This window comes from Camelus ferus, chromosome 20 (assembly GCF_009834535.1).
Source record: "Camelus ferus isolate YT-003-E chromosome 20, BCGSAC_Cfer_1.0, whole genome shotgun sequence".
NCBI lineage: Eukaryota > Metazoa > Chordata > Mammalia > Artiodactyla > Camelidae > Camelus > Camelus ferus.
In genome coordinates this window covers 16,653,190-16,680,516 of record NC_045715.1, presented here as the reverse complement: position 1 = coordinate 16,680,516, position 27,327 = coordinate 16,653,190, and the positions used below count along the sequence as shown (strand labels likewise).

Below are 27,327 nucleotides of genomic sequence, written 5' to 3'. Positions count from 1 at the left end.
ATTAGAAGCAGTGTAAATGTCTATCAGATTGATTATATTAAGGTATAATCATACACTTGAATTCTTTTAATCTTTTAACAATGATATTGTAACATGGATCTATTGTGATGTGGGAATTAACTTTTATAAAAAGCTGATTACAACCGGGCTATAAATAATTATTGCCTTTTTGTAAAAGTAAAGCATGTACATGCATAGAAAAGGCCCTGGAAAGTTAACTGTGGTTATTTTGAAGTGATGATATCAAGACAGTTTATTCTTTTCTGCTCATTTGTGTTTTCCAGATGGACATATATTGGCTTTTTATGTTGGTAAAAAACAACAAAAGCAGCAACAGCAGCAGCAATGACAATAAATCCTTTTGTTTAAAAACATTTTGAAAATTCACATAAAAATAACTTAAATAAACTTTATTTCTAGTTTTGTAGAAGAAAATGAATTTTACGGGTAGCTTTTGTTGTGAAAAATCTATACCTTCCTAATACTTAGTAACTTCTGTGTTCTCTCCCTCCTCAGGGCCTTTGCACCAGCCATTCCCCCTCCCTGGAGCATTCACCCCTCACATATCCATTCCTCATGCTTTTTAAATCTTTATTTAAATGTAATTTTTTAAAATGAAGTCTACCGTTACTACTCTAACATTGTAAGGTCCTTCCAACCCTCCATAGCACTTATATGATATAAATTTCTTGCTTATTGTATCCATGGTCTCTCCATAGTCCCTCCTGCCCCCAACCTCCACAAGGCCAATAGACTTCTGCGCACGTTTACTTCTGGATTCCTAGTTCTTAGAGCAAGGCCTGCCACATAGTAGGTGCTCAAGAAATATTGTTGGATTAATGAAAGCTTTTTTTTTTTTTTTAAACTTATAATCAATTTTCAAAAGGTTGGTTTAAGCATCTTCAGTGGTGACTTTAACCTTCGCTCAGGCTCCATGCGGATGGATGGAAGTCATCTTAATCTCGGGAGGACCATGCACGTCCATGAGTTGCTGGTGGGTCCTCCCCTGAAAACAAATCCAAGCCTTAGAACTTTCACCACAAGGACTTTTTCTTGCAGTGATTCTCAGAGTCTTGGCAGGTGTTGGAACTAGTCCTTTGACTTTGAGATTCTTTTCCTTTGCGCCCCTGATCAAGTCAGCATATACCTTCTCCAAAGGCTTTATGTTCTGGCTGTAATTCGGGGCATCGCCACCTCCAGTTCCATGCGTGTCTGTCCAGTATCTTTTAAAGCCACGGCCGAGGCCAGGCTCCCTGATCGCCTTGGTCCTTGGGGAGACCGTGCAGTGGTGAGGCGGGAGCAGGCGTGGGCGGACCCGCTGTACCTGTGGCTGCCTCTTCCTCAAAAAGACAAAAGATGAAAAAAATCCAAAACCAAAAAATCTCTATTTCTTAAGTGTTCCTAAGAGTGAAATCCCTTAGGAAAATCTCACAAGGGCTGTTTGCTTGTTTGGGGGACTTAGGGGTTGGGAGCAAGTGCTAATCCTGTCCTGGCTTGGGTAGATGGGCGTGTGTGGTCCAAGTGGGGCAGGGTAGTGGGGTAGAGAGTGGGGGCAGAGGCCGGGGTGGTGGAGGGAAGCCAGCAGCCGGACCCCAGCATCTCAAAGGGAAAATGGCGTGAGTGGGAGCTGGCCACCTGCCGGGCTTGGGACCCTCTGACTCCTCCTCCAGTCCTGAGAGTAAGCAGGTGCAGGAGTGGACAGGAGGACGCATCCCTCTGGTAGTTCAGTTCTGAAGGACATGAGTATAAAATAATGTAACCAACACACATTTACAATTTACCTTCATTTACGGGGTGGGAAGACAGGGTCATAAGTGTTTGGGATTTAAAAAAAATCATATTAGAAATGTGTTCTGAAGAGATTGCTCCCACAGACTAAACCCAGATTTCTGTTTGACCAGCTGATTTACCTTAAAAGTGTCTTGAAAACCTTCTGTGCAACTTTCCTGAAAGATTTAGTGGGACTCTGATGGCCAGAATAATGGCCCCCAAAATCCACATCCTAATCCCCAAGGTCTGTGAATACATTATGTTATGGGGCAGGAGGGGAGTTATGGTTGCTAATCAGCTGACCTTTAAACAGGGAGATGGTCCTCAGTTACCTTGGTGGGTCCAGTGTACTCATAAGGCTCCTTTAAATGTGGAAGAAGGAGGCAAAGGAGTCAGAACCAGAGAGATGACGTTGAGAGAAAGCCTCAATGATGGGCCACTGCTGGCTTTGAAGATGGAAGGGGGCCAGGAGCTGAGCAATGCAGGTGGCTTCTAGAAGCTGAAAAAGGCAAGAAAGTGGACTCCCCCCCCAGACCCTGCAGGAAGGAACATAGCCCTGCTAACACCTTGATTTCTTAGCCTGGTGAGATACATTTCAGACTCTGACCTCCAGAACTATAAGAAAACAAATTTGGGTTGTTTTAAGCCGTCAAGTTTGTGTTCATCTGTTACAGCACCAATTGGAAACCAGCACAGAAAGAGTGAGGGGAAACCTGTCTTTGTGTTTTTGCCACATGCCTGCTTCCCAATGCTATGAGAAAATTAAAAGTATTCTTCCAAGGGGAATTAAAAGGCAAAGAACAGAACCACAAAGCACTTCAGAAGTCTGTGATGGCCAAACCTGGCAGTGGACTGTGAGTCATACCCTCATTTCAGGACAGTGACCAGAAGCTCAAAAAAAAAGAGACCCACACTGGCGAGGCCTCAAGCCATGATTCCTCCACCAGGGCCTGGGTTAGGGAAAGAGGTGTACACAGGAAAGATTAAAAGCAGGTACACGGTGCCGCTCGAGGAATTCTTCATTAGCAGATGTTTTAAAAGTCAGTGCTCTAAAATTACTTGCAGAAGCTTATAAATATGAATTTCCTGTAATTCACATTTTAGAAGAACTCCTATCAGCTGTATCACAGCTTGAAAAATACCAAAAATGCATTAGAAAAATCTTTCTGTTTAAAACTAGATTGATCCCACATTTACATGGCAAAAGAAGGCCATTACGCAGCAGGCAGTGAAAGCTTCATTTCAGAGAGCCTGAGCGAAAACCTCAAAATAATTCGCTTCTACCCAGGCCATTTGACAACTGTTAGACTTTTCCTTACAAAATAAAATGAAATACCACCACCTGCTGCTTAAAACCTCCAATTAATGCTATAAAAAGTGCCTTCATTTAAAAAGCCAATGTGTAAATTTCTCCAAGCGGGGTACAGACATTTCTTCCAATTTCCTTTAACCTTTTGCTCTTGTCTGCAGTAGAAAGAGGCGTCCAGATTCCAGAGAGAAGCCAGAACTGATTTTCACCGTAATTATTTAAGAGCTAAATCCCTTTCTGTTCATCGGGTTCAGTCATTTAAGATACCGATAGTTCGCATGTAATCCTGTGGGTATGTCTGTTTAGCAGAAATTGTAAAAGAAGCCGGTCGAATCTTGCCAACATTCCACCTGTGAATTAAAACAAGGGTGTTTTTGCATGAACCACAGGAGAGAAGGAAGAGGGTGGGAGAAAAGTGGTCTTTCTTGCCTTGCAAGATCAATCAGCCAGTGTGAGAATCACCACCTTCAAGCAATTTTTTACTGGTGAGAAAGTCCAGGTCTTTTATCTCTCCTTTCCCACCCTGATAGTCAGGTTAATGAGAATTTCCGAGGGGTGAGTCACTGGACATCTTTGAGATGCCCCTTTCTGTTTACCAGATGAATTGAGGGACAGTCAGCTGTGAGCATTGGGCTGGCAGGGTCAGCTGAAAAATGTGCAGGAAGGGTGAGTCATTTGCAGCCTGTGCTGATAGCAAAACCAGCAGGCAGACTCTGTCATTCTGTCTTCCTGCCCAGCCAGTTATCAGGGCAGGGGCTGGTATGGAAAGTGTTGCCAAGAGTCATTTGGAGCTGTTGTGGTTGGTTATTAGTACAGAGCAGGGAACTCCTGGCAGACAAGACTTTGTATCTATGGCCTGACCCTAGGATGGTCCTATGGTCTCTGCTTGACCCTCAGGTCTCTCCACAATAGGCATTTCAACCAGTACCATTCACCTCCCACTGTCCTAAGGCAGGGACCATACCTTCGTTCATTTTTGCATCCTGAATGCTAGCATAATACCCAAAGCATAGAGGGTGGGGGGTAGTTATCAACCAAAGTTTGTCAATCAATGCATGTTCACTTCCAGTTAGATTAGAAATCCACTGTTGGGCAAATATTACATGTTAAACTTTTTTAAAAAATCCTTGTACAGTGCTGAACACACAGGTGACAAAGAATGAATATTCATTGGCTAATTTGTGATTAAGGCTGTAAGCAAGAGAAAGACCCGTGGGAGACAGCACGTGGCTGAAATATTGGGTGTCAATATTTCACAACGACGTGTAGTATTGTGTAGAGCTTTGCTGCATTATGGTTGGGTGTAATGTACTGTTTTTACTGCTCTGGTATGAGTGGAGCAGGTGATTTTTAAAGCAAGAAATCAATTACCAGGATTTGGAGGAAATATTTATTTAGGTGCAATTGATAGTCAAATTAAAAAAGGAAAAGGAGTTGCAGACCCACCAAAAAGCTGTAGTCTCAGAAAATGCATATTAGTGTGTGTGCATATGCATGAGTTTGTGTGTGTGATCGTGTAGGCAAAACTTCCTATTTAAGGCTCTCTTTATGTAATGTAACTATAAGTAAATCTTGGGCTTGCGTTAGAAGTTCCATACCATTTACATAAATAGTTACACAACTACTGAGTGACTGGGGTTGGGGACTGGTTACAAAGGGAAGCTGGCTAGTATTTCAGTGTGGTCGACTGACTCTATAGTCTGGGTTAGTACTTCATTTTTCATGTTCCTTCGTGAACTTTCCATCCATCTTCATATGAATATGTCTGTATACATACATGTATATGCATACATAATATGGACCTGCACATTTGTGTGTGTGTGTGTGTGTATGTTTATGCAGCTAAATGTCATGCTTGTCCAGATCAGGGGCAGACGTGTGTCTACTGCCTGTTCTAGATGGATCACACCTAATGAGTTTTTCGACATGTAGCCGACATGCAAGAAATACTTACTGGTGACCTGATTATCTTTGTATATTTAACAAAAATGGCACAAACAAAATATGAAAATGAATATATATATATACATATACATATACATATATATATATATATATGTATATATATATATGTATATGTATATGTATATGCAAGACTGGGACATTGTACTGTACACCAGAGATTGACACATTGTAATTGACTGTAGTTCAATCAATAGAAAAAAAATAAAGAAAGAAATGGCACAAACATTTCGTTCCATTTCAAAAATTTTGAAAAGCATCCAGAGTCCCACAGCAGCCCTGTGTTTCCAAATTTTGTTGGAGCACAGACTCAGCAACCACTTAGAAAACTCTAGGAATGCAAGAGAACCCCCAAATTGGAAGAGGAGACCTGAGAGCAGAAAAGGTGTTTATGACTTAAAAGAAATGTCTTCACTCCCATTGTGAAGTCCTCTATGTGGCTCCAAGAGCAATATTTCTAAAGCACATATCTGGCAGAAACACTCATCCACACATTTCTTTCTTTTTCTTTTTCTTTTTTTTTTTAAATTGATTGATGTTATAACTCTGTTAGATGCTAAGGATACAGAGATGAACAAGACGTGGCCCCTTCCTCAGGGCATTCACAATCAGACGAGTTTGTCCTCGTGGTCCAGGTGGTAAGCACCACCCTGACAGAGGCAGGTCCAGGGCGACAGGGCATCACAGAAGAGGGACACCAAAACTAGGTTGAGAGGCCAGGATGAGCTTCTCAGAAGTGGAAGTCTTCAGGGAAGGACAATGTGAGTGGGTCCCCGTCATCCATATGACATCACTCCTGAGAGGGGCTAAAAGATCTTTCACCTTCTGGCTTCTGTCACCTCCTCATTTTCAAGCATCAGCACACACCACACACAGGTGTGTACACATGTGTGCATGTGCTTACACACACACACTCACACTCACCACATGCTCCGGCTACTAAGAACTGAGCAGATCATATTAATCAAGACTCAAATCTCATTGGCTTCTATAAAAGAATACTTTACCCCTGATGTCTCTGACTGTTCATGCTGCAATCTATTGGAATCATTTTTTAGTTCTCAACTTTCCAGGGAAAACAGCACTGGCAAACGTTGTCCTTGACCTCTGGAAGGTTAAATCCAATGACCTTTTTATAGCTTCATCTTACTTGGCCTCTTTGCTCCAGGTGGGTGACCCTGTCCCTTCACACTGTGTCTTCTTGGACAAATTCATTAAATGATCTCTGCCTGGATTTGCTCAATGATAGAGCGAGATAATAGTATTATTACATCATCACAGCTCTGTAAGTATTAGTTGGGTTAATATATGCCAAGTGCCTGGTACAAAGCAAATGTGGTCACGTGCTATTGTTAACTCTCCTGATCACTGTCTAAAAAACAATCTCTGTGCAGTAACTTCAACAGCCCTCTTTGGTTCTCCTCCTGCCTCTTGGTGTCTCTCAGCCTTCTTCATTGACCCCTCTTATTTATTCTGCCTCCCCTTAAATGTTAAAGTCTCAGAGTTTGTCCGCTGACATCCTAGGCTGACACACGGGTCCACCCCCGGGGCTCCCCTGCCTCCCACTTTCCCCAGTACAGCTCAAATCTTACTGCTTCCAGAGAGGTCTTTGTAAAACTAAAATCTCAGCATGTTCTTCCTCTGCTTAAAACCCTGCCAGAGGCTCCTGCCTGCAGGACCAAACCCCTTTCCTTGGCTTACAAAGCTCCTTCCACCAGCTGGACTCAGCCCACCCTGCAGGCGTTATCTCTCACCGCCCTGACCCCTCACTTCTGGTGCATCTGGGCTGGCCCACAAATATATCTGGCCAAGTGGGCTCTGTAACTGGCACAGCCAAACTCATGCTATTCCTTCTTTCACATCAGCTTAAGCATCGTTGGCTCTACACCTTTCTCCTTGGGTATTCAGTGACTCCATCCTCTGGGCACCACCATACCCCAAACAGATGTCCATCAGACCTCAGGACAGTTGGTGTGCTGATTTGCATTCTTTGACATTTTCCTGAAGGGCAAGGGTTGTCTTATTCTTTGTATTCTCAGCACTTAAAGAGCAACTGAAGTGGCTGGTACAGAGTTGGTGCTCAGATGATGAACAAATGAATGGTACAAACCAATGGAAGGGCTAATAAACTGTAAAGCTGGACCCAAAGCCCGTTCCCAGTGAGCTGGTGATGCGGGTTCCACGCTGCCTCTGCTTGTCAGGGAGAAACCCTCACATACTCTTTCATTTTCTCTTTCCTGGGAGGGTTGGTTGGAATCTGTGTGCTGGGAGGGAACCTGCAGATGATCCAGATTGTCTAATCCTCTGTACCAAGAGGAAGGTCAAGTGTGAGGTCAAGGTCATGAATGCACTAAGCCAGTTTTCACCTTTATTTCCCACTGGTGCGAAAGCTCAGTACACTTTTTACTCTTAAACTCTTTCAAATGCACAGTAGTCTTAACCATTTTGTCTCTGTCAACTTTCTTTTTTTTTAAGCGCCAGTTTGGTGATCACACAGGCAAGGATGGCCACGATTGGCTGCAAATCTTCAGACCCAGGATAATTTATAAAAAGCCTAGTTGGCACAATCCCTACATAATGCATTTTATAGCTTCGTTTTGCAAGCTAATAATTCAAAGAAGTACATCAGATGGGCAAAACATCTGCATGGATTGTTTATTTAACAGAACAATTTATTTCTTTATGCATTTGTTTCTTCAGTTGTTAATTTGCCAGTGTGTCCCATCTCTGACAATTCAAAGGCCTTTCCAAAGTTAAGGTGAAAGTGTTGCAGACTGCATGAATTTTGTAAAATAGATAGAGTGGGAAAGTGGGAGGGGGTGCTTGATACCTGAAAGGTAGTTTTGTGCTTGCTGAGTTAACAGGAACAATGAAGTGCTCTCTGTGTTGGTGTAGAGGTAGCCCTGCCCACATGTGTGCAGAAATATCAGCCTTTCTTCTGCTTCCTTTATGATCATATGAGACCATTGCATATGGTTTTATCATCTAGTTTAAAAATGTGCAGCTTAAAATATAGTTAAGAACAACGTATAACACATGTAAATGTAAAATTGGACTGTGTGAATAGTCTTAGAGTAATGTTCATAAAGAAGTCAATTCGCTTAGACAGTTTCAGTGATATTATGAGTTCCCTCTTTGCTTAAAAGCTTTTTTCGAAAGTTTTCTGATAGAGGGGTTGCCAGATTCCATTCAGACCCAGCTGTGGAATTTATTATTTATTAATGTGTGCGAAATTCATTTGGCCACTTGAAAAGGAGCATAATGATTTTTTATCAACACATACCCATATGAAAATATACATTTTATTCAGTCCTTTTTTTCATGAAAGTTTAGTTTTTGCTCCCTCCAAAAGGAAAACATATTCAGACAGGCAAATATGTTTGGAAATAAAAATAACTTTGATTATGATGAAATTTAGTGACTACACTGTTTAAACAGTTATGCAGTTTATTGGATTGTTTTTATTTTGTATCCTAATTTATTCTACTGCCTTATGGATATACTATTATTATATCTGTAGCTCAACTCATTCTTCTCTCCTTATTTTTAACTCTTCTTTCAATGAAAAAGAATATACATAAGCTTTAGGAACATCTAAGGAAAACAGATGGTTTTTCAGAATTTCTTTGCCCTGAAATTAAACCTCTTGTTTTTCACTTTTGAGCTAAGTATAAAATTGTTATGGATGTTCTCATACTGAGTATTAATGCCTGTTACCTCAGATCCCACGTTAACATTTATATTTCCACTGGGATTCTTGATCTAATCAGGTATTAAACCTGTGATTATTTTGGCAATTCTGCCTTTTATGGAAGGATTCTAACAGTTGAACCCAAAGTTAGGAAGAAATACCGATTTACTTCATCTGGAAGAAGAATTATCCGAAAAGGTGGTCAGAAGATTCAATCGTAGGTTAAACATTTTAAAGAAAGTCTCACAGAAAGCGTCCTCTACTTTCCACTCATTAAGCCAAAAAAAGATGAAGCTGTTTTCTTTCTCCGTCTCCCTCCAAGGCACACATCAGGTTCAAGCTCATGCCTTGTGTTCCATCCCTGAACCACCAATTTTTAAAATTGACAGTAAATAAATTAAAAAAATAAAATCAAGTAAAATTGACAGTTCTCTGTGATTCCTGTGAAGTTTAATTTCTCACGCTGTCCTGCAATTTTTATTTATTTTTATGAGTGTTCTCTCCCTTTTCCTCCTTTGTTTTCCCCCAATAATGTCAAAACTACTCATCCTCCCTTACATGCATGCCCCTCCACCTCCTCACCTAGACCTGCTATTTTATACATTTTCAATTTTGGAATTTGCTTCTCCTCATCCATAACTTGGAAGGCAGCCTGAAAGTTGGAAAGTGAAATAGCTCTCTTCCTTATGGAGGTACCTTAGAAAGTAAGCCAAGTTGGGGGGCTCCTCACAGATTGGGGCCCTAGGAGACTGCCCAGATCCCATGCCCATGACACTGACCCTGGCATCACAAATTATTGTCTGTTTTCTTCTGTCTTATGAAAAAAACATAGTTGCAACTTGTTAAATTGCTGTCACAATCTACTAATGGGTCGTGATTGGCAGATTGGGAAAGCTGTCATTAAGAACATGGACTCTAGGTCTGAATTCAGATCACTAGGTCTGACTCCTGCTTCACCACTCGCTACCCCTGACCTTTGGAGTACCTCCGTTTTTCATAAATAAAATGCAGATAATATTAGTAATTACTTCATGAAGTTGTTTTGGGCATTAAATGAGTTAATACATGTAATATGCTTAGAATGGTATACGTCATATAATAAACATCCAATAAGAATTAGCTGATCACCATTAATATTGTTACTATTACTATTAATTTGCATTTTGCTCTAGGTAAATGCCAAAGAAAAAAATGTTTCTTTGCTGAACGCTAAGCATGTCCACTTATTCTAAAACAGATATTGTCTTAGGTTGACCAGCATTTGTGTTCTATCTTGACTGCGAGTATGTGAAATATTATAATAATCAAATGAAAATTAATTCTTACCACTCTTAATGCAATGAAAATACTTAAAAATTACAGTTTACTGAAAAATCCAATGAAAGATTACTTTATTTCTGCTCCCCCTCTCCAAGATTAAAAGAAATGGATTCTTGGTATTTCTCAGTCATCAGTTAAGAAAGAAACAAGGATATCTGAAAGATACCATTCCTTGAGCTTAAGGAACCAGAATTATTCCTTTTGCAATGAAATTCATAGATGATGAACTTCAATCATAGGTTAAAATGCTAGAGGAGAATGTTTTCTATCTTTGCAAGCATTGATTTTTGTTATAGACACAGACTAAATCCCTAAGTCATAACATTAAATGTAAAGAGTACAGAATCTAATGAATGTACAGTCAATACCTATTGTTGGAACAACATTGAATCAAAGTGAGCAAAATGCTGGCTGATTTGTTTTGATCTGTTTTGAATTTTCTTCCTTGATAGTTTCATAATAAATAGTACGATTTTGTAGTTAATTTGCATATTTCCCATCATTAATTGAGGCTGTTAATAAGATCTCTCTTCCCATTGATGGTTTGACATTTTATGTTCACTTGATTCTCTTAAATTTGGTACTAAATCGATATATGGTATATGGTCGGTCACTTTATTTCTGGTTGTCCATCAATTGATGGTACATGGACATAGATATACAGGCATATGTGTTATTAGGCAATCATCTTAAAATGGAGTTCAATTCATTTCAATGGATTTATCTCAGGCTATTTTAAATAAAATTTGGAACATGGTAGGTATCTAAGAGGAAAATATGCAAAAGTTTGTTTTTATCTACCATTTATTGGCAGCACTTCCTTGAATTGTAGACTTTATTTGTAGTCAAAGATATGCTGAATATTTTAATTTCCCAAGTTATGTTAGGATGGAAGATTAACTACCAATCAAAACTAAATTTTATCTATAACAAGGCATCAGCTCTGATAAAAATTTATCATCCTCTTCAAAAAATTACTACAGAGCAGATAAAAACAGCTGAATGTTAAGCACTTAAGAGATCTCACTTTGATTGTCTAAAGCAAATAGAAGCATACAAATCTATAAAATGTTGAGTTAATTGGAAACACCCTCACTCATATTTAAAGAACAATTTAGGACTATTACCTGTGCCAATTAGATTAGATGAAAAATCATCCAGTCCCTTTATTCAGGATGACTGATTTGGACTCATTTGAACATTTGCATTACCTGTCGCTTTACTGTGAGTGAGGACTGTGGTTCACAGAATCACCAGCACTTGTCTCAGGATTAGATTCACTTTGAAAGCAGTGATGCTTGGCTTTACCTTTCTAGTACGACTGACATTGTTAAACATATTATTTTAAAGCATATTATTGATAGGAAGTTGCAAATGAAAGTTGGAGCCTTAGATTATCAAAGCTGTAATTTAGTAATAATTGGGATTCATAATCAGTTTTTGAAAATCCACATTCAGTTTCTTTTTATTTTTGTATTTGAGCTAGATGTTTGATCCCTGAAGCATATGCTGTGTATATAATTTGGAAACAACTTTTAGAGAAGGATCTCAGTTCTTCCATCTTGAGTTTACCAGCTGCAGATAGGTTTTGAAAATTTACAATCCTGGATTCTCTTTTATAAAGCCTTTGGTCTTTAGATTCTTTGCATGAATCCTTAGTAATCTTCTGAAGCTGAGGAGTCCTTTATGTCTTTGTCTGAAATGATTTTGAATGACCATAGTGAGAGAATGCTTAAACTCAGGTGCGTGAGTTGAGGGCACCATGTTTGCTGGGATGGGTGCTGCCCCGCAGTCTTTTCTCTTTCTTATCCCATTGCCCCTGATCCCCTACTCCCTGTAACCAGATTACCATGTTGTAATTTATTTAGGATTTTTGGCTCAAGTTCAAACTCCAATAAATGTATCATAAGGATGTTATTTTCAAGAAGTACAGTTCCAGTTACATTTATACTATCAAGACAAAGATGATGTCTTGGTTTAACTTGACCATGAGTGAACGGGGATTGAGTTTCTGCAGGAATGCTTGGATTTCATTAGACATGCTTATGCACCAGAGACGTAGGTTTAGCAACAGCTTTATAGTGTTGACATCTGTGACAAAATCACTGGGAGGCAGGAGTCAGAGAAGTGGGATTTAACCCCCTTTCAACTCTTACTACCTCCATGGCATCAGGCCACCGAGTAAGGTTTTACAGGCTATAGTCTCTCCTCTCTACTTCACAGCCAATCATCTTGAAATAGTGGTCCATACTGCCTGCCTTCTGTGATGGGCACCACCCTTTACACCGCACCCCCAATATAATCTGATTTTCATGCCCTGCTAAAATTACTCTCACCTAGTTGACCAAATCATTGGGGTGCCAGAGCTGGAGGACAATAAAACTTTTAATACTGATTACTCCTTTGCAGTTGATGTTCACTTTCCCATGACTTCCTTGACTTCTTACCCTCTTATTTTTTCTTATTCTTTCCTTATTTCTTTTTAATGTTTGTGAGTTCCTGCCATGAGTCTGCACTTCCTTCCGTCTAGGCAGCTCTCTTTCCAGGGCGCTCCCCCAGCTTTATGCTCCCTGCTTCACATCCTCCAGTTGCTCTTCATCATCTTCAGAATCAAGTTCAAGTTCTTGGTTCTATGAGACAAGATTTTCTGAATAATTTTCCTCCTCATCTGCCACTTCTCAGCCCTGTAACCTTGCTGCATCCCTGCTCATGTGGCTGCAGTTCCCGGAACACACCATGCATTCCTGTGCCTCTAAGTCTTTGTGGATACAGATCTTGCTGTCTAGAATGCTCTTCCCCTGCTACCTGTCTCTTGACTTGCAGCTTCTGTCTTTTGGAAGCCTTTGACTGTACTCCCCACCCATCACCCTCTCCTACCTCTGTGCACTCTTGACAGCCTGCGTAGCACTTGTTACACTTACTCTGTTCTACTGACTTTTCTAGTTGAATTTCCTAGTAGACAACAAGCACCTTGAGGCCAGAGCCTTGCTTAGCTCTTCTATGGCCGGTATCCAACACACGCCTGAGTATGAAGAGGCTCGGGAAATACTGACACAATCAGTGAATGGATGACCAAAAAACTGAGGAGTTTAAGAGAACTATGGATTTTTGTTATATGTGACTACACCATTTGTTACCATGATACATTTTCTAGGGTAGAGATGTAATTAAATATGGCTAGCTCTTTTATAGACCTAAAGAACACAAGGTCGTTTGGAGGTAATTGGACCAACTAGAATTAAGTACAGGAATCGTAAATTTTAGGCCACTTACTAAGTAACGTCAAGTCACTGGGCCCAAAGAGGAACAATTCAGTAATTCTGATAAGTTAAAATTAATTTGCAGTATAATTTTAGGTTACAAAATTAGAAATGAAAAAAATAAAGCTATATATACTTGTTGGCTTAGGTAAACCTACTCAGGGGTACTTAATTTTTCTCAGGTCCATGTATCTGTTATAGATTTTATAAAGTGTATAAAAACTTATATAGATTATAACATAACTTTGTCATGAATTTTACATGTTATGTATTTATGTGCTTTTTTCTTTGTACTTTGAATATTTCTGATTTTGATGAAAATCTAAAACATCTGTATCTAAAAAGAATCAAATAGAAATGAAGGGATAAGAACAAAATTACCTTTGATCTGGGGAAATCAGTGATAATAATCCTACTTTTACTTTCTGTCTACACTTAGAAAATTTTGTTACACCCATTTAAAGCCAAAGCTAAATAACCATGGTGGTTAAGATCAAGTCTATGCAAAAAGTTAATAGTCAAATTTAAACATCAGTTGCATAACAGATGATATTTAATACCTGGAGTGGGAGTCAGGGAATAAAAAGAAGCCAGATCCATTTCAAACTGCAGTTAAGAAAACTCAGCCTATCTAAGTGGATACAGTTATTTTCATGTAATATGCTAAATTGCCAAGGAAAAAGATCACTTGTGACATTCTCATCCCTGTAAAGAGTTTCCATTTGAGTTTATGGGTCATAATGAAACATATGGAGAAGATTAGTGATCAGAAAACATTTGGGTTACATGGCTGCACTAAATTAGGCACACTCAGAACGTTAGCTGTTATTCGATTCATTTTTCATTCTTCCTGATGATAATTTGCTCTAATTCAGAGGAGCAGTGTGAGGGAGATACTGTGCAAGTTCTAACAAGGGTCAGAGGAGGGCTGGCCCGTGTCCTCTCATCAAGAAGCATCATCACGGAGAGTGCCCTCTTCCTCTCTCCCTTACTCCTCGCCAAACTTCATACCCGGTCAGCTTTCTGGAAGTGCTTTCTTTAAATTTCAATAAGATGCTGGGATGACAACCATCTGTATCTGAGAAGAGTTTTATTGCAAGTTCAATATATTTCACATATGAATATAGTTTACATGAACGTTAGCTAATGAAAATCATTTGTATGTCACCTTCTTACCAATTTTACTTTGAATTCTGCCTCCAGTAACTGATGCAACACAGAAAAATAGAGCATGATCTTCCTTGTAAACAGATCTATCTAGCTAGCTATGTATATTATTATTATTATTATTATTTTGGTAGGAGGAGGTAATTCGGTTTTTATTTATTTATTTTTGTTTTTTAATGGAGGTACTAGGAATTGAACCCAGGACCTTGTGCATGCTAAGCACATGCTCTCCCACTGAGCTATACCATCTCTTCTCCAGACCTCTATATATTTTTCTTCTTAGAATATTATCTTATGTACTGAAAGCCATAAAGTCCTTGTTCCTCACATTTTTTTCCCTCAATAATCTACTGGGCTTAATGAGATGCTTTTTGAAATTAATATTTTGTTTTTAATTTAACATTTTTATGAGAAAGTCTCAGTGGTAAACATTAGTAAGATGTTTAGTCACATTAAACTTTCTTGTTTACTAGAGCTTCTGCTTAATATAGATCTAATATCTCCACAAAGGATTTAAAACTGGGCATTATTCTGTTATTTTTCTTTTTATTTATCCTGATAAGTTTCAATCAGTTTCAAATACTGAACACATTAAGATATGCTTTATAGAACTATTTAAAAATACTTTTTAATAATTCTGGTGAAAAAGTATCCTTTAAACACAATGATTGGGCTTAAATATGGATTATTAGCAGTTATATGAACAAATCATTCATTAATTATTTGGTAACTTGTCTTACTTAACATTAGACATTTTAACATGTTTAACACTGAAGTATTGTAGTATCAATAAGCTGAAATACGGATGCACTGAAACTAGGAAGATGCTTTCATTTTGGCCAGTTCTGGTTGCAGAAGGGCTGAAAAAGCACCAGCATTTGTCTCCCGTTTCTGTAGGGGAAGCAGTTTCATATTTATCATGGGCTGCATGGTAATGATGTGACTGCCCTACCTCAGTGGCTCTGCTTTCATTTTTTAGGCAATAAAATTTATAAGGGATAAGTGAAAAATAATTGAGGAGCATTTTTATTTTCACCAGAGTGTTTGTTATTGCTTTGCCGTGTAATATACACTAAAGTGTCTATTCATGATTTAAAGAAAAAGGATTAGCACTGAATCTGGGTGCAGTGTGCATCCAAGCGTTGAATTTGATCCTTAGTGTAGTAATTGAATGAGAGCAGTATTGTGTATCAAATTTATCCTCGCTCTTTAGTTTGTTAGCAAATGGCTCTTATTACGAAGGTTTTAGGATGGGGGAGGACTTAAGAAATCAAATCCCTTTTCTTCTTTCTGGCAGGCATGTGAGTATCTGGGGGAGTGTGTTTTGTACATTGTAGGGGAGTGAGAAAGAGAATTAATAACAGAAAAGGGAAACAGAAGGCAGCTGACTTGCAGGAGGTTTTCTGCCCACCCTCAAAGCAGTGTCTACAGAGGAGGAACAGGGGTATCTGAGCTGCCTGCCCTCGTCTAGCAAGTGTCTGCAGGAGTCAGAAAGGGGGTTTGCAGGAGCCATTGCCCCAATATTCTTTCTAGACCATACTTTTTGGGCACACGATTTATTAGTTCCCTACTGCTGCTGTAACGTATTACCACAAACATGGTGGCTTAAAACAACACACAAGTTTATTATCTTACAGTTCTGGAGGTCAGAATTCCAAAATGGTCCTCACTGGGCTATAATCAAAGTGCTGCCAAAGCTGTATTCCTTCTAGAGTCTCTAAGAAGGAAATTTCTATTCTTTTCTCTTCCCAGTTTTTAGAGGTTGTCTGCCATTCCCTGGATTATGGCCCCCTTCCTTTTTCAAAGCCAGTGATGGCCAGTCAAGTCTTTCTCACACCATATCACTCTGCCACTGATTCCCCTACCCCTCTCTCTCACTGGCATTGGGTCCACATGAATAATCCAGGATAATCTCCTCATCTCAAAGCCAGCTGATTAGCAACCTTAATTCCATCTGCAACCTTAGTTCACCTCTGCCGTGCAATGTAGCATCTTCAGTTTCCAAGGATTAGGATGGAGACATCGTGGGGGGAGCTATTCTTTTACCTACCATGCTTAGCATAATTGCTGATTCCTGTGTAGGTTGTACTCCAGTCTTCTTCATCCCTCTCTATCCCCCTCCTCCTCATTCAAATGCTATACTGCCAGTGTGGCCAGACTGGGGCAAAAACCCTGTAACAACACAAAGAATGAAAAGACTGGGCTAGTGGTTTTTAAATTGCACTCTCCTTATATTCTGTCTCAATGCAGCAAATATTTTTGAGTGCCTGCTCTTCATTCTTTCAACAAATACCTTTTGGACACCTATGTGCTGAGCTCTGTTACATGCTAGGTATAAAGCAGTGAATGATATGGGTGTGGTATCTGCTTTCTTGGAGCCTACACTTTGGTGGAGACTGAAAAAGCCAAATAAACAAGAGAAACAGTCAGCTGGTCATAAATGCTAGTGAGAGACTTGAACCAGAGTGATGTGAATGACTAGACGGCACTTGAATTGGAATGAGGGGGGCTTCCTGAGATCTAAAAGAGAAGGAGAAGCTAATCATGGGAAAAGAGGGAAAAGAACATTCCAGGCAGAAGGTGTAAGAAGGAGAAAGCCGTAAGGTAGGAATGAGTTTTCTGTTGAAGGAAAAAAATATACTTGGAGTTTAATGAGCAAAGGGAAGGTAGAAATGTGGTCCAAGAGGCTGTTAAGGAACAGATCACATCTCTGTAAGCCATGGTAAGGAACTTGGATTCTATGTATGTTGGGAAGTGTTAGAGAGTTTCTAAGTAGTTTTTCGTAACCTATTAACATTGCTTGGCTATTGTGTAGAGGATGATTCAGAGGACAGCAAGAGGAGAAGACGAGGGACACTGATCTGTAAGTTATTGTAACAGCCCACCCAACAGATAGTGGTGATTAAACCAAGTTGATAGTGAAGTTGGAAATAATATTCACATATTTGGGATATATTTAAAAAGAGATTGAATTTAGAGGGCAGCAATGGAATGGACATAGGGACTGAGAGCAAGATGGAAATAAAGATAATTCCCAGATTTGGAGGTTGAGTGGTGGTGCCATTTCATAGGATGAGGAATATAGAAAAAGGGTGAGCACTGAACGGTGGGGACCCAGAGTTCTCTTTTGAGCATGTTAAGGTTGAGACGCCTACTAGATGTCCAAGGCGAGTCGTCAAGTTAGGCAATTGGACATATAAGTTTGGGGATATATGAAGAGGCTGATATAGATCAGAGAATCATTGGCATATTGATGGTATTCAAACCATGATCATGATGAGGTTGTCCAAGAAGAAGGTACAAATAGAGGAGCAGACCCACGATGTAGCTCTGGGGTAGTCCAACACTTAGAAGTTGAGCAGAGGAGGATGGATTGGCCGAGAAGACTGTAAAGAAGCAGCTGTTGATGCTGCCGCTGTCAGAAGAGTGAGATGGAGAGATGGAGAGAAATAGAGGGAGAGAGAGAGAGAGATTACCTGTATTGAAAGCTGCTAAGAGATCCAATAAAATGAGAACATAACGATGACCATTATGATCACTGATAATTTTGACAAGAGCAGTCTTTATGGGGTGCTGCTACAGAAGTTGGATTAGAAGGTCAAGTAAGAGTGTGGGTGAGGGATGGAGGCAGTGACTTCAGTTAATTTTAGAGGAAGCAAAATTGTTAAGACTCAAACAAGGAATAATTTCATGAGCAGTTGGAAATTATGCTAAAGCTTATTATAAGGGGGTTAGAAGAAATCTTGAATGTTGGAAGACAATTGTTGGCACAGCAGAATTTCACAGAAGGGTGGTGTATGGCAAAAAAGGGTCACTTACCTGTTGACATTGGGATCAAGTAAGGTTAAATTTCTGATTTTAGGAAAATCCTGAGGGATGCTAAAACTAATTCTCTGTCACTTTAGAGGCTAAATCCTGTACCCTAGGTGGCACCTACCCTTAGCGGGTTGTGGTTAGGATGTGTGAGCTATTTATAGCAATAACTAGACAACCTTCTGCATATGACTGCCACTGTGAGCTAAATTTACTGTGCAAGCTTAAATGAGCCGGCATAATAAAGGGAAAGTGGTAAGGTGTTGAAGTGTTTGCAACATATTGCCTTTGAAGAAAAACTTAATATTTTTGCAAATTTCTGGTGGAATCTATCTTTGCAGCAGGCTTTTAAAACTTTTAATGTTTCATCTTTGCCTTCTTCCACAGAGTGTGTCTTTAATTGCTTTTCACTATGGCCCCAACCGAAAGGGAACACATTGTATTGTTCAAATCCTTTACTGTTGTATATTGGCCTGGTTAGCAATTCTTTGGTGTTAATTTTAATTTTCTGATTTTAAGGCCTGTTTTTGAACTTTCACATTGAGCATTCACAAATCTGTGAACATTCTTCATGAACCAACATCATACTTTCGAACATTCACATTGGTTCACTGATCTTAGCCCCGGATGAAGTACAGCTGTCACCCCTCATCTGCCTGCATACAGTTAAACATTTCATTGAATGTGAGCATTAATATATTTCTTTAATAGCTGTAGGTTTCTCTTTGCCGTCTGTTTGAAAGCAAGCGCAACACTTGGATGCAAAAATGTGGTCCAAAAAAGTGATGGACAGGTCATAACTATAGTCTACTGAGTCCAGCATCTGGCTCCAAAGGTTGACTCAAGGGATGTTTTATGGATGAGCATGATTGTTGTCTTCTAAGGTAATTCAGAAGGTAGAAGTGAATGTCAAACACCTAATTTTCGTTTTTAAACCACTTTGGAGGTAACATTCGATAAGTTGCACAGCCTCATTTGAAATTAATTTATTCTGCCTTTGCACATTCTCAGAGTTATGAGCTCCACATGTCAATAAAGTGGAATTTCTTTTTTTTTTATCATGTAATTAATGTTCTCTGCAACAATTTAATGTTTACTATTTCCTTGAGCTCCACGTTCTAGAATCTGATGGAGTGATGAATATCAGCTTACCCTATCCTTGCTGACTCCAATTTTATAGACTTGGATTACTCCCTTTCACTTTTCTTCTCTTAGGACAGAATAAATGTAAGCGATTTTCCTTGGCACGTGAAGTGTCCGTCCCTGTACTTTTCTTAGCTCAAGGATTGCTTTTTTGAGTATGTGACCAAAACGCTCTGCATTCACTCCGGGCCAAATACGTGAGAGCATCACCACACTTTCTGTTTCATTTGCTGTATTCTTCCTTCTGACATTGCTGAGTTTTTGGCTGCAATTTCATCTTGGATCCGTGTTTTCAGTTGTAAGATGCGACGGAGTCAGGACGTAATTGTTCAACATGTCCTTGGGGAGGATTCTTTGTAGAGATAACCCAAAATAGCTGCCAATGCTGAAATCATCATTTTGGTGATGGTTAGTGATTCCTGTATATATGGATTGGGATTAAATTATTGCTGCAGGGGTTAAATTACTGCGTTATTCACATGTGAATTCATCTAACATGTCTAATCAGCTTTGAGGGAGGGTAACTCTGTTGTTCCTGGTTTTTAAAAAAGATCAGAGAAGCCAACATCCAAGTTATAAAAAAAAAGTAATTAAAAGTGAAAATGGTTTCTCTAGGGGAAACAGAAAGGGTTCGATTTCCTCCCTCTCTTCCTTCCTTCCTTTTTCACTTGGCTGTATCTTCTGAGCTTCCACAGGGCTCTGCTACAGCCCTTACCTGTTACCTCAGGGCACCTTATAGGTGGTGTGTATATATTTGTCTACTCTTCGGTCCTTAACCAACTTGAAAGAACAGTCTACATCTCGTATCTTGGGTGGTCACACTGGCTCATATTGTTCCTTACATATAATTAATCCTCAGTGAATGTAAAAATATATTTTACACTTAAGAGTGATTTTGTAACTAACAATAGGAAGTGTTCTTACGTGAAATGTGTTAAATAGTTGTGCTCTGCGAAACAAGCTTTCATTAGAGAAATAGAAGGACTTTTCAGACAAAAGAAAAAAACATATTGTCTAGACCAGAAGGGTAATCAAATATATGTACTAGATTATCAGGGGCGGAAGGAAACTCCACCCCTGACGATTTAAAAAAAATTGGGCAGAGGAAACATCTGTGAGAATGACTTAAGCCTCAGACCTGTCTTGAGGCAAGTAGACCGACAGAATGACGAACGGTTCTGTGGTTCTTTGATTGCTTGGCCCGGAGAAGAGAAAGACCAAGGGAAGACATTACAACTACTTCAAATATGGAAAAGCAGCTCTTATTGCTTTCTAGAGGAGAACAAGTTGAAGCAGCTTAACCTAAAGTCTTGAGATTTGGGTCACATTTTCTAGTTAAGGATTTAAAGATATAGGATGTGAAAATCCTGCAGAAACATGCAAAATAAAAGGTCAATTTGTGTGAGATGTGGCATCAGCTCTGTGATTCTGTTGCAGTAAAAATATTTTTTATATAACTCTGAATGGAGACAATTTATTCCAATAGATTGCTTTCAGTGTGTAGCGTTCTTTTGGGAAAGGAAAACTTCTAAAAGTAGTATTTTCAAGCACCTTGCATCATTGCTATTTCATGAATAGGAGAAAAGAACAGAGATAAGAGATGTGAAATCCTTCCCATCTAAATACCCGTACAGGATTGTGTTACTAAATCCGTAGCCAAAGGGTGAGAAGCAGTTTGGGACATAGCCCTGCTCTACTGGGTCAGCCTTTCAGTTCTGGCCACTGAAACTTTTCCCAGGTGAAAATATAGAAGATTTGGGGGCTACAAAAAATCTTGTCAATACAAGGGGAATCAGAATACCTATTAAAAATAATCTTCCTGTAAGTGAAATCATATGGAATTTACTGAAACATTCTGCTGTACACCAGAAATTGACACAACACGGTAAACTGACTACAATAAAAAAAGAAGAAAAAAGATCTTTATTAGATATTTGATTGTAATTTCAACATTCAGCCACACGATGTCACAATTGGATTTTGAGTTTTCACTGTGTATTTGTCTCAAATAATAGATGAAGGCGTTTTCAAAGCTGGAGAGGAGAGATCTGAAACGCGGGGGGCAGCAGAAGTCCAAGAAGATGAAGATACTCAGGTTGAGATTCCAGTGGACCAGGTAGTCTCCAATGCCTTTAAAAATATGTGTAAACCAATGAGTGCTATTTTTCTTTCAAGTTTTGTGTGATCTGCCCTGTGTAGTTCTTATGCAGTGTTAGTTAAGACCTCTCAGGTACTACGTGGCTCAATGACCTTTGGAAACAAAACAAAACAAAACAAAGCACCATCAGTTCTTCCTAGTCTCCCTACACAGAGTAGCTGTTTGGACAGTCTTATTTATTATTATGGAAAATGATTTTTTTAATAAACAGCATTGAAGAATGAGGTGGGTTGGAGTTAGGTATGAGATACAGAGGGAGAAAATTTGATACAAAAAGAGAGTTTGGCTTAGGGTTTTTAAAATCTAAGGAAAAAGTCCTCCGTTTAGAAAAGCAGTTAAAAATGCTGTGATATTCTCTCCTTTAAGTTCCTTGAAATGGTTATAGTTGGAACTTGTCTTTCATAAAGGAATTGCTTATAAAAATGCAGCTCAAATATTTGCTAGTGTGTATTGATTTTCTTTTTAGGCCAATGGTACATTGTACTTTTAGGAGTGTGTGTGTGTGTGTGTGTGTGTGTGTGTGGTGTGTGCACATGCATGTGCTTATATGGGAAACTAACTAGTGTTAATTCTGGCTAAATGATACAAGAAATAAAAGACTTTTAGGGTTTTTAGTACAATTCAACCAGGTTTCTTATAATTCTAATTGGAGGGCTGGAATTTAGGTGTATGTTGTGGGGTGGAAATTCATAATCCCAGGCTCTAGGACATAAGAAGTCACCAGGAATTGCCACTTGTCCTCGATCATGTGATATTTCCTTTTCAAAAAGCAAATCTCACAATCCAGCAAATTCCATAGTTGATCTCAGTTGTACTTGTCTTAACAGTGCAGCAGTGAAATAAATTGCCATCTCACTATTTCACAGGCATTTTCTGTAAGCATCACCTTCCTGATAAAAAGCTTCATGTGTTAAAAATCACACAGATTTCAAAAATCTAATTTATTATCCAGGATTAGCTACAACTAATAATTTTTCATTAACTCCAGTTATAGGTATTTTTTTTTCCGTATGGAAAAACAGAATTTTAAGTCTTCGGTGAAGCTATAATTAAATATTATATTTTAAGACAGAGAAGAAGTAATCATCACGTATGTACAAAACCTAATAGCTGCGGAAACCAAGACTATTTTATATTCCAAAGTCAAAATGCCAAACTATCAAGAGAAAGTCACAGCATTATTACCAGAAAAGGAGCTCTCTCTGTTAATAACCTAAGTTTTGAAATCCGTGATTGGTGTTTCTTTACTTGTGAGTTTGATGATCACCAGGAAGGAGAGCAGGCAGGGGGAATTGATCCCTGATGACCCTGAAACAGCCTTGAATAAGTGTCCGCAGAGCTTGATTTCTTGTTTGACTGAGAGTGCTAGCTTGTTAAAATATAAATACGCAAGACAGACGGCTTAAACAGATTGGTAAGAGCCGGGCAATATCAACAAATTGATGTCAGTTGGGAAAAAAGAAAAAAACCAGGTAACACAAGGTCAGAACTGCTTTCTTCTTTGACCCTATTAGTAATGGAGTCAGGATTGTCTAGCTCATGTGGTTGGCATGAGATGCTCATGAAGTCAGGTCTTTGCGTCATTCTCTCTATGGCCTGATGATCTTTTGCTCCATATCATCATCAGCGATGTTATAAATATTGTGAAAAGCCAAGTGAGTGTGTGGAGAAATTAGTGTAAATCTCCACTATAGGGAAAACACCTCTGACGACTTGCTCTAATGATGATGTTCATTAAGCAATAGTTACTGTTTCTTTAATACCTACTGAGTGCCTGGCACTGTACTGGGCCAGTCTTATATTATTATATTATATATTGTATCTTACATAATTGTGATGACAACCCTGTAAGTTAGGTCTTATCACCCCCACTTTATATGTAGAAAGAAAGTGAGCTCTAGTAGGTAAAATCACTTGCCCAGGATTGTACCATTAAGTAGAGGAATTGGGATTTGAATGCAGGTCTAACTTCTGGGGGAAGAGTATTAAATGCCTTCCTCCCCACAAAAAGCCAATTATTAACCCAAGGAAGGGAAAAATTCCTGCGTAAGGAAGGAAATGTCGTCATATACTCCTCGGTTCAGCTCTAAATGATACCTGTATTTCCTTTTGGGCCATACCTAGCTAACCTCTCTGGACTTGTTTTCCTTCATCTAGAAGGTTCATGATATAACTTTAGTCAAAGGACCATGAAGAAGGGTGTGTGTTTGTGTATAAATATCATGTGCAAATTGGCCAAGTAATTTATCTGTGCCTGAAAAGCAGATCAAGTTTTAGAAGTCAATATTAAGGCCTCTCTGTTGAGAGGCAATTCTCCAGGAATCTCTTGTGTTTCTGCATATTTTGTGAGTAGAGGCACAGATTGCCTTTGTTCTCGACTATTTTTTCAAGGATGTTTGTAGAGTGAACAGCCTTGAAAGGCAGAGATAGTGACTTCCTCTGGAACAGTCATTCTCAGCTGGAGGCGATTTGCCTCCAAGGGGATAATTGACAATTTCTGGGGCCATTTTTGACTCTTATCAATGAGGAAACACTTCAGGCATCTAGTGGGTAGTGGCCAAGGAATCTGCTAAATGTTATGATGCACATGACTGTCCTCACAACAAAAAATTATCCAGCCCACAATGTCCATAGTGCTGAGACTGAGATATCCTGGCGTGGGACAAGGGCTGGGTTTGTTTATTGTCCAGTGTAATGATGTCTCCTTATGGTGCAGATGTTATGGAGGTCAGGCGGGTTAACGTCCCATGTTAAAAGATGTGCTGCCATTGAATTGCATACTTTAAACTGGTTAAGATGGTCAGTTTTATGTTATGTTTATTTTATCACAATAAAATTATTTGGAAAAAAAGATTTGGGTTCCCTAAGCTTGGGGTCCTTCCCCTGTACGAGAAGAATGCCACTGTGTGTATCAGCTGGCCCCTTTCATGTTACCTTGTGGGAGGAGGGCCTGGGGGAGTGGGTGGGCATGCTGCTACTCTGGCTACTGCTGTTGCTGTGAGCAGTAAAGTCCTTTGTCTCTGACCCAGCAGTCTCTTGTCTTCTGCTAGCATCCATGAAACAATAGCAAGCTAATGCCTTAGTTTGTTAGGTATGGTAAAATTTCAGGTCTTCCATAGTCTTTCATAGCCTCTGCTGGTGCCATCTGGCATTGTGTTTGTGTCTTTAAGCATGTGTAATGGGGCACTATGGACTAATTTCAACCAAAACATGTTTGAGCTCTGTCCCAAAGTCTAGACTCTTAATTATTTACAGATAAGTCAATGATCTAATGCTACTTCCAAACCCATGGGAAACTGAAGAATGTCACATTCTTTTATGAATTTGGGGAGGCCAGAACAAATATCTTTTCTCAGGGGAGGGTTTAGGTCTCATATGAATAAGGTACTCTTTTAAAAATTACTATTTTTTTTTTGGCATTCGTGTTCCAAATCAGTCTGGTTTCCTACAGACAGTAGAGCAAGTGCCTGATTAACCAAATAATCTGTGGCAACTCCTTGGTGCTGATTACTTATGTGTCAATAAGCTCCATCGATAAACTGATGCTTTTCCAAGCTAAGGAGGCAAGAAATGAGTTAAATAAACTGCCTCTAGTAAGTAAGGCTCAGGCAGGAGAATCTACCATCTCAGAAACACAGGCAAATAAATACCTATAAAATAGGCAAAGAAGCAATTATATTTTGGATTTTGTTCCATCTGAGGGAAGAGAGCAGAAGCTGCGGATCGTAACTCTAGAGTGGTTTTCGATTGTTTAATAGCTTTTTCCATCCATTTGTAGTTGATTTTGAGTAGTAATAAAATGAGAATTGCAAGATGTTTTTGTGCAAAGTAGTTTCATAAAATAGCATTTAAGCTAGCATCATGAACACAGGAGCAGTGAAAGCTTTTTTTTTTTTTTAAATTGGAGGTTGTGATACATACTATTTTCTTATTTATTTATTTAAAACTTAATAAACCCTTAACAACAAAGTTATACTATACTATTTTTAAAAGTCAACCAGTTCAGTAAAAACTATAACAAAATTAGCAGCCACCTGCCCCAGTCTTCCTCACTTGGATTTCTGCTCTATAGACATAACGAACTTGAACTATTAGCTCTTTCTCACGGAATACATGCTATATTGCTAAACCATATATTCTTGCTTCCATGCCATTTCAATACCTCTGAGATCTTTGAGTCTTACAAGTATCATAGTTTAATTGGCATTTTTCTTATTCTAAGAGGTATATAGAATAATGGAGATCCCTTTAATTGGTGACATCTGAAATTTGATAACTTTCTTGATTTTATTTTTCAAATCTAGATGTTATTTATTAATTTTATCTCTAATGATGATTATTTAGATCTCTTAACCAACCCCTGCCTCTCTTCTCCCTTCCAAATCAGGCCACATTCACAGAAACATATACAGTCATATCTTTCTCCTTGTTTCTTTACACTATAATTTTGTAATAATTTTTGGCTTAATCAATATTCAATCTGCACATTATTTTCACTATGGCAGTATTATTCTTAGCTGAGCCATATAATATACTCTGGTTACATTTCCTTTCTCATGTAATATTTTTTTCTTCCTCCCTAATCTAAGTAATTGCCTATTTTCTAAGTTTTCATTTGATTAGTTTTCTAATTTGTGTAGTTATTACGAAACTCTGCCAGAATCATTGATCTCATCTTGATGTACTCAAACGTGCACAGTGATCATGAAATCTCATTTTCATTTTTTCTCCAGCCCTTCAGTTATCTGCATCAGAAAAATAAAATTTACTTATTCTGGTTAGTTGTTCTTTGGATTTACTTTTCAGAATTCTCCTGGTATTTTTTGTCACCATTATTTTGGGAATTTCCTTTGCTTCTCCATTGAACGGGTTCCCTATTTCTTGGATTCTAGACCTTCCTTTTTCTTAATTATACCATTATTTATTTATTTTTTTGTGGGGCTCACCTCTAGTAGCCTCCTGGGAAAAGCTTCATGGGAGGCACTTTTATTTTTTTGATTCTCTGCATGTCTGAAAATGTCTTTTATTTTTCCCCCCTACTCAAACTTGACTGTAATGATGGCTAGGTATAAAATTCTAGGTTAGAAGTGATTTCTCTCAGAATTTTGAGAGCATTCCTCAATTGTTCTTCCCAACCAGAATGGCAGCGGAGAAGTCTGATGACATTCTGTTTCCTAAGCCTTTGTAAATAATCCTTTTTCCTTCTTTAGAAGATTTTGGGTGCTTGTCTTTTTTCCCTGTGTTCTGCAAAATTTCTAATTATAAGCCTTAGTGCAGGTCTTTTTACTTGTTGTTCTGGGTACTGAATGTAGTTCGTATTGATCTCCGTCTTCATACTAGAGGCTGTGGTTAGATTTGTTTTTAATTGAAATCTATTTGACATATAACATTGTATAAATTTAAGGTGTATGTGTGGTTAGATTTTAGAGCAAAGCATTAGAACTCTGTGCATAGACAGGGCTCATCAGCTTGGGGGAGTTTCACTGTAGAGTGATTGTTTTTGCCATTTCATTGACAGACCTCCAGTTTTCAGCGATCTGTGTTGTTCTTTTGCATTGGTCTGTTTCTTTTGAGTGGAATCTTTCAATCCCTTGCCTTGTGGGGTAGGCCTGGCTGTGAATATTTTGGGATCTGACTGTGGGAACGGGGCTTAGGAACCTTAAGTAAAAGACTTCGAGAGATTTATTCTTCTGGGTTTCAGTGTGGTGTCCTTGTTCTCACTGTGCTTGAGTCC

At 38.9% G+C, this 27,327-nt stretch overlaps 1 protein-coding gene across 3 annotated transcripts in view; it reads left to right on the top strand.

Annotated features, from left to right (window-relative positions):
• Positions 1–27,327, top strand: part of DCDC2 (doublecortin domain containing 2) — a 139,756-nt gene that overhangs the window by 95,437 nt on the left and 16,992 nt on the right. For all 3 annotated transcript variants that reach the window (XM_032462584.1, XM_006182237.3, XM_032462585.1), the window contains exon 9: positions 21,451–21,551. In XM_032462584.1, coding sequence (XP_032318475.1) covers positions 21,451–21,551 — 101 coding nt within the window. The remainder of the gene's footprint in view (positions 1–21,450; positions 21,552–27,327) is intronic.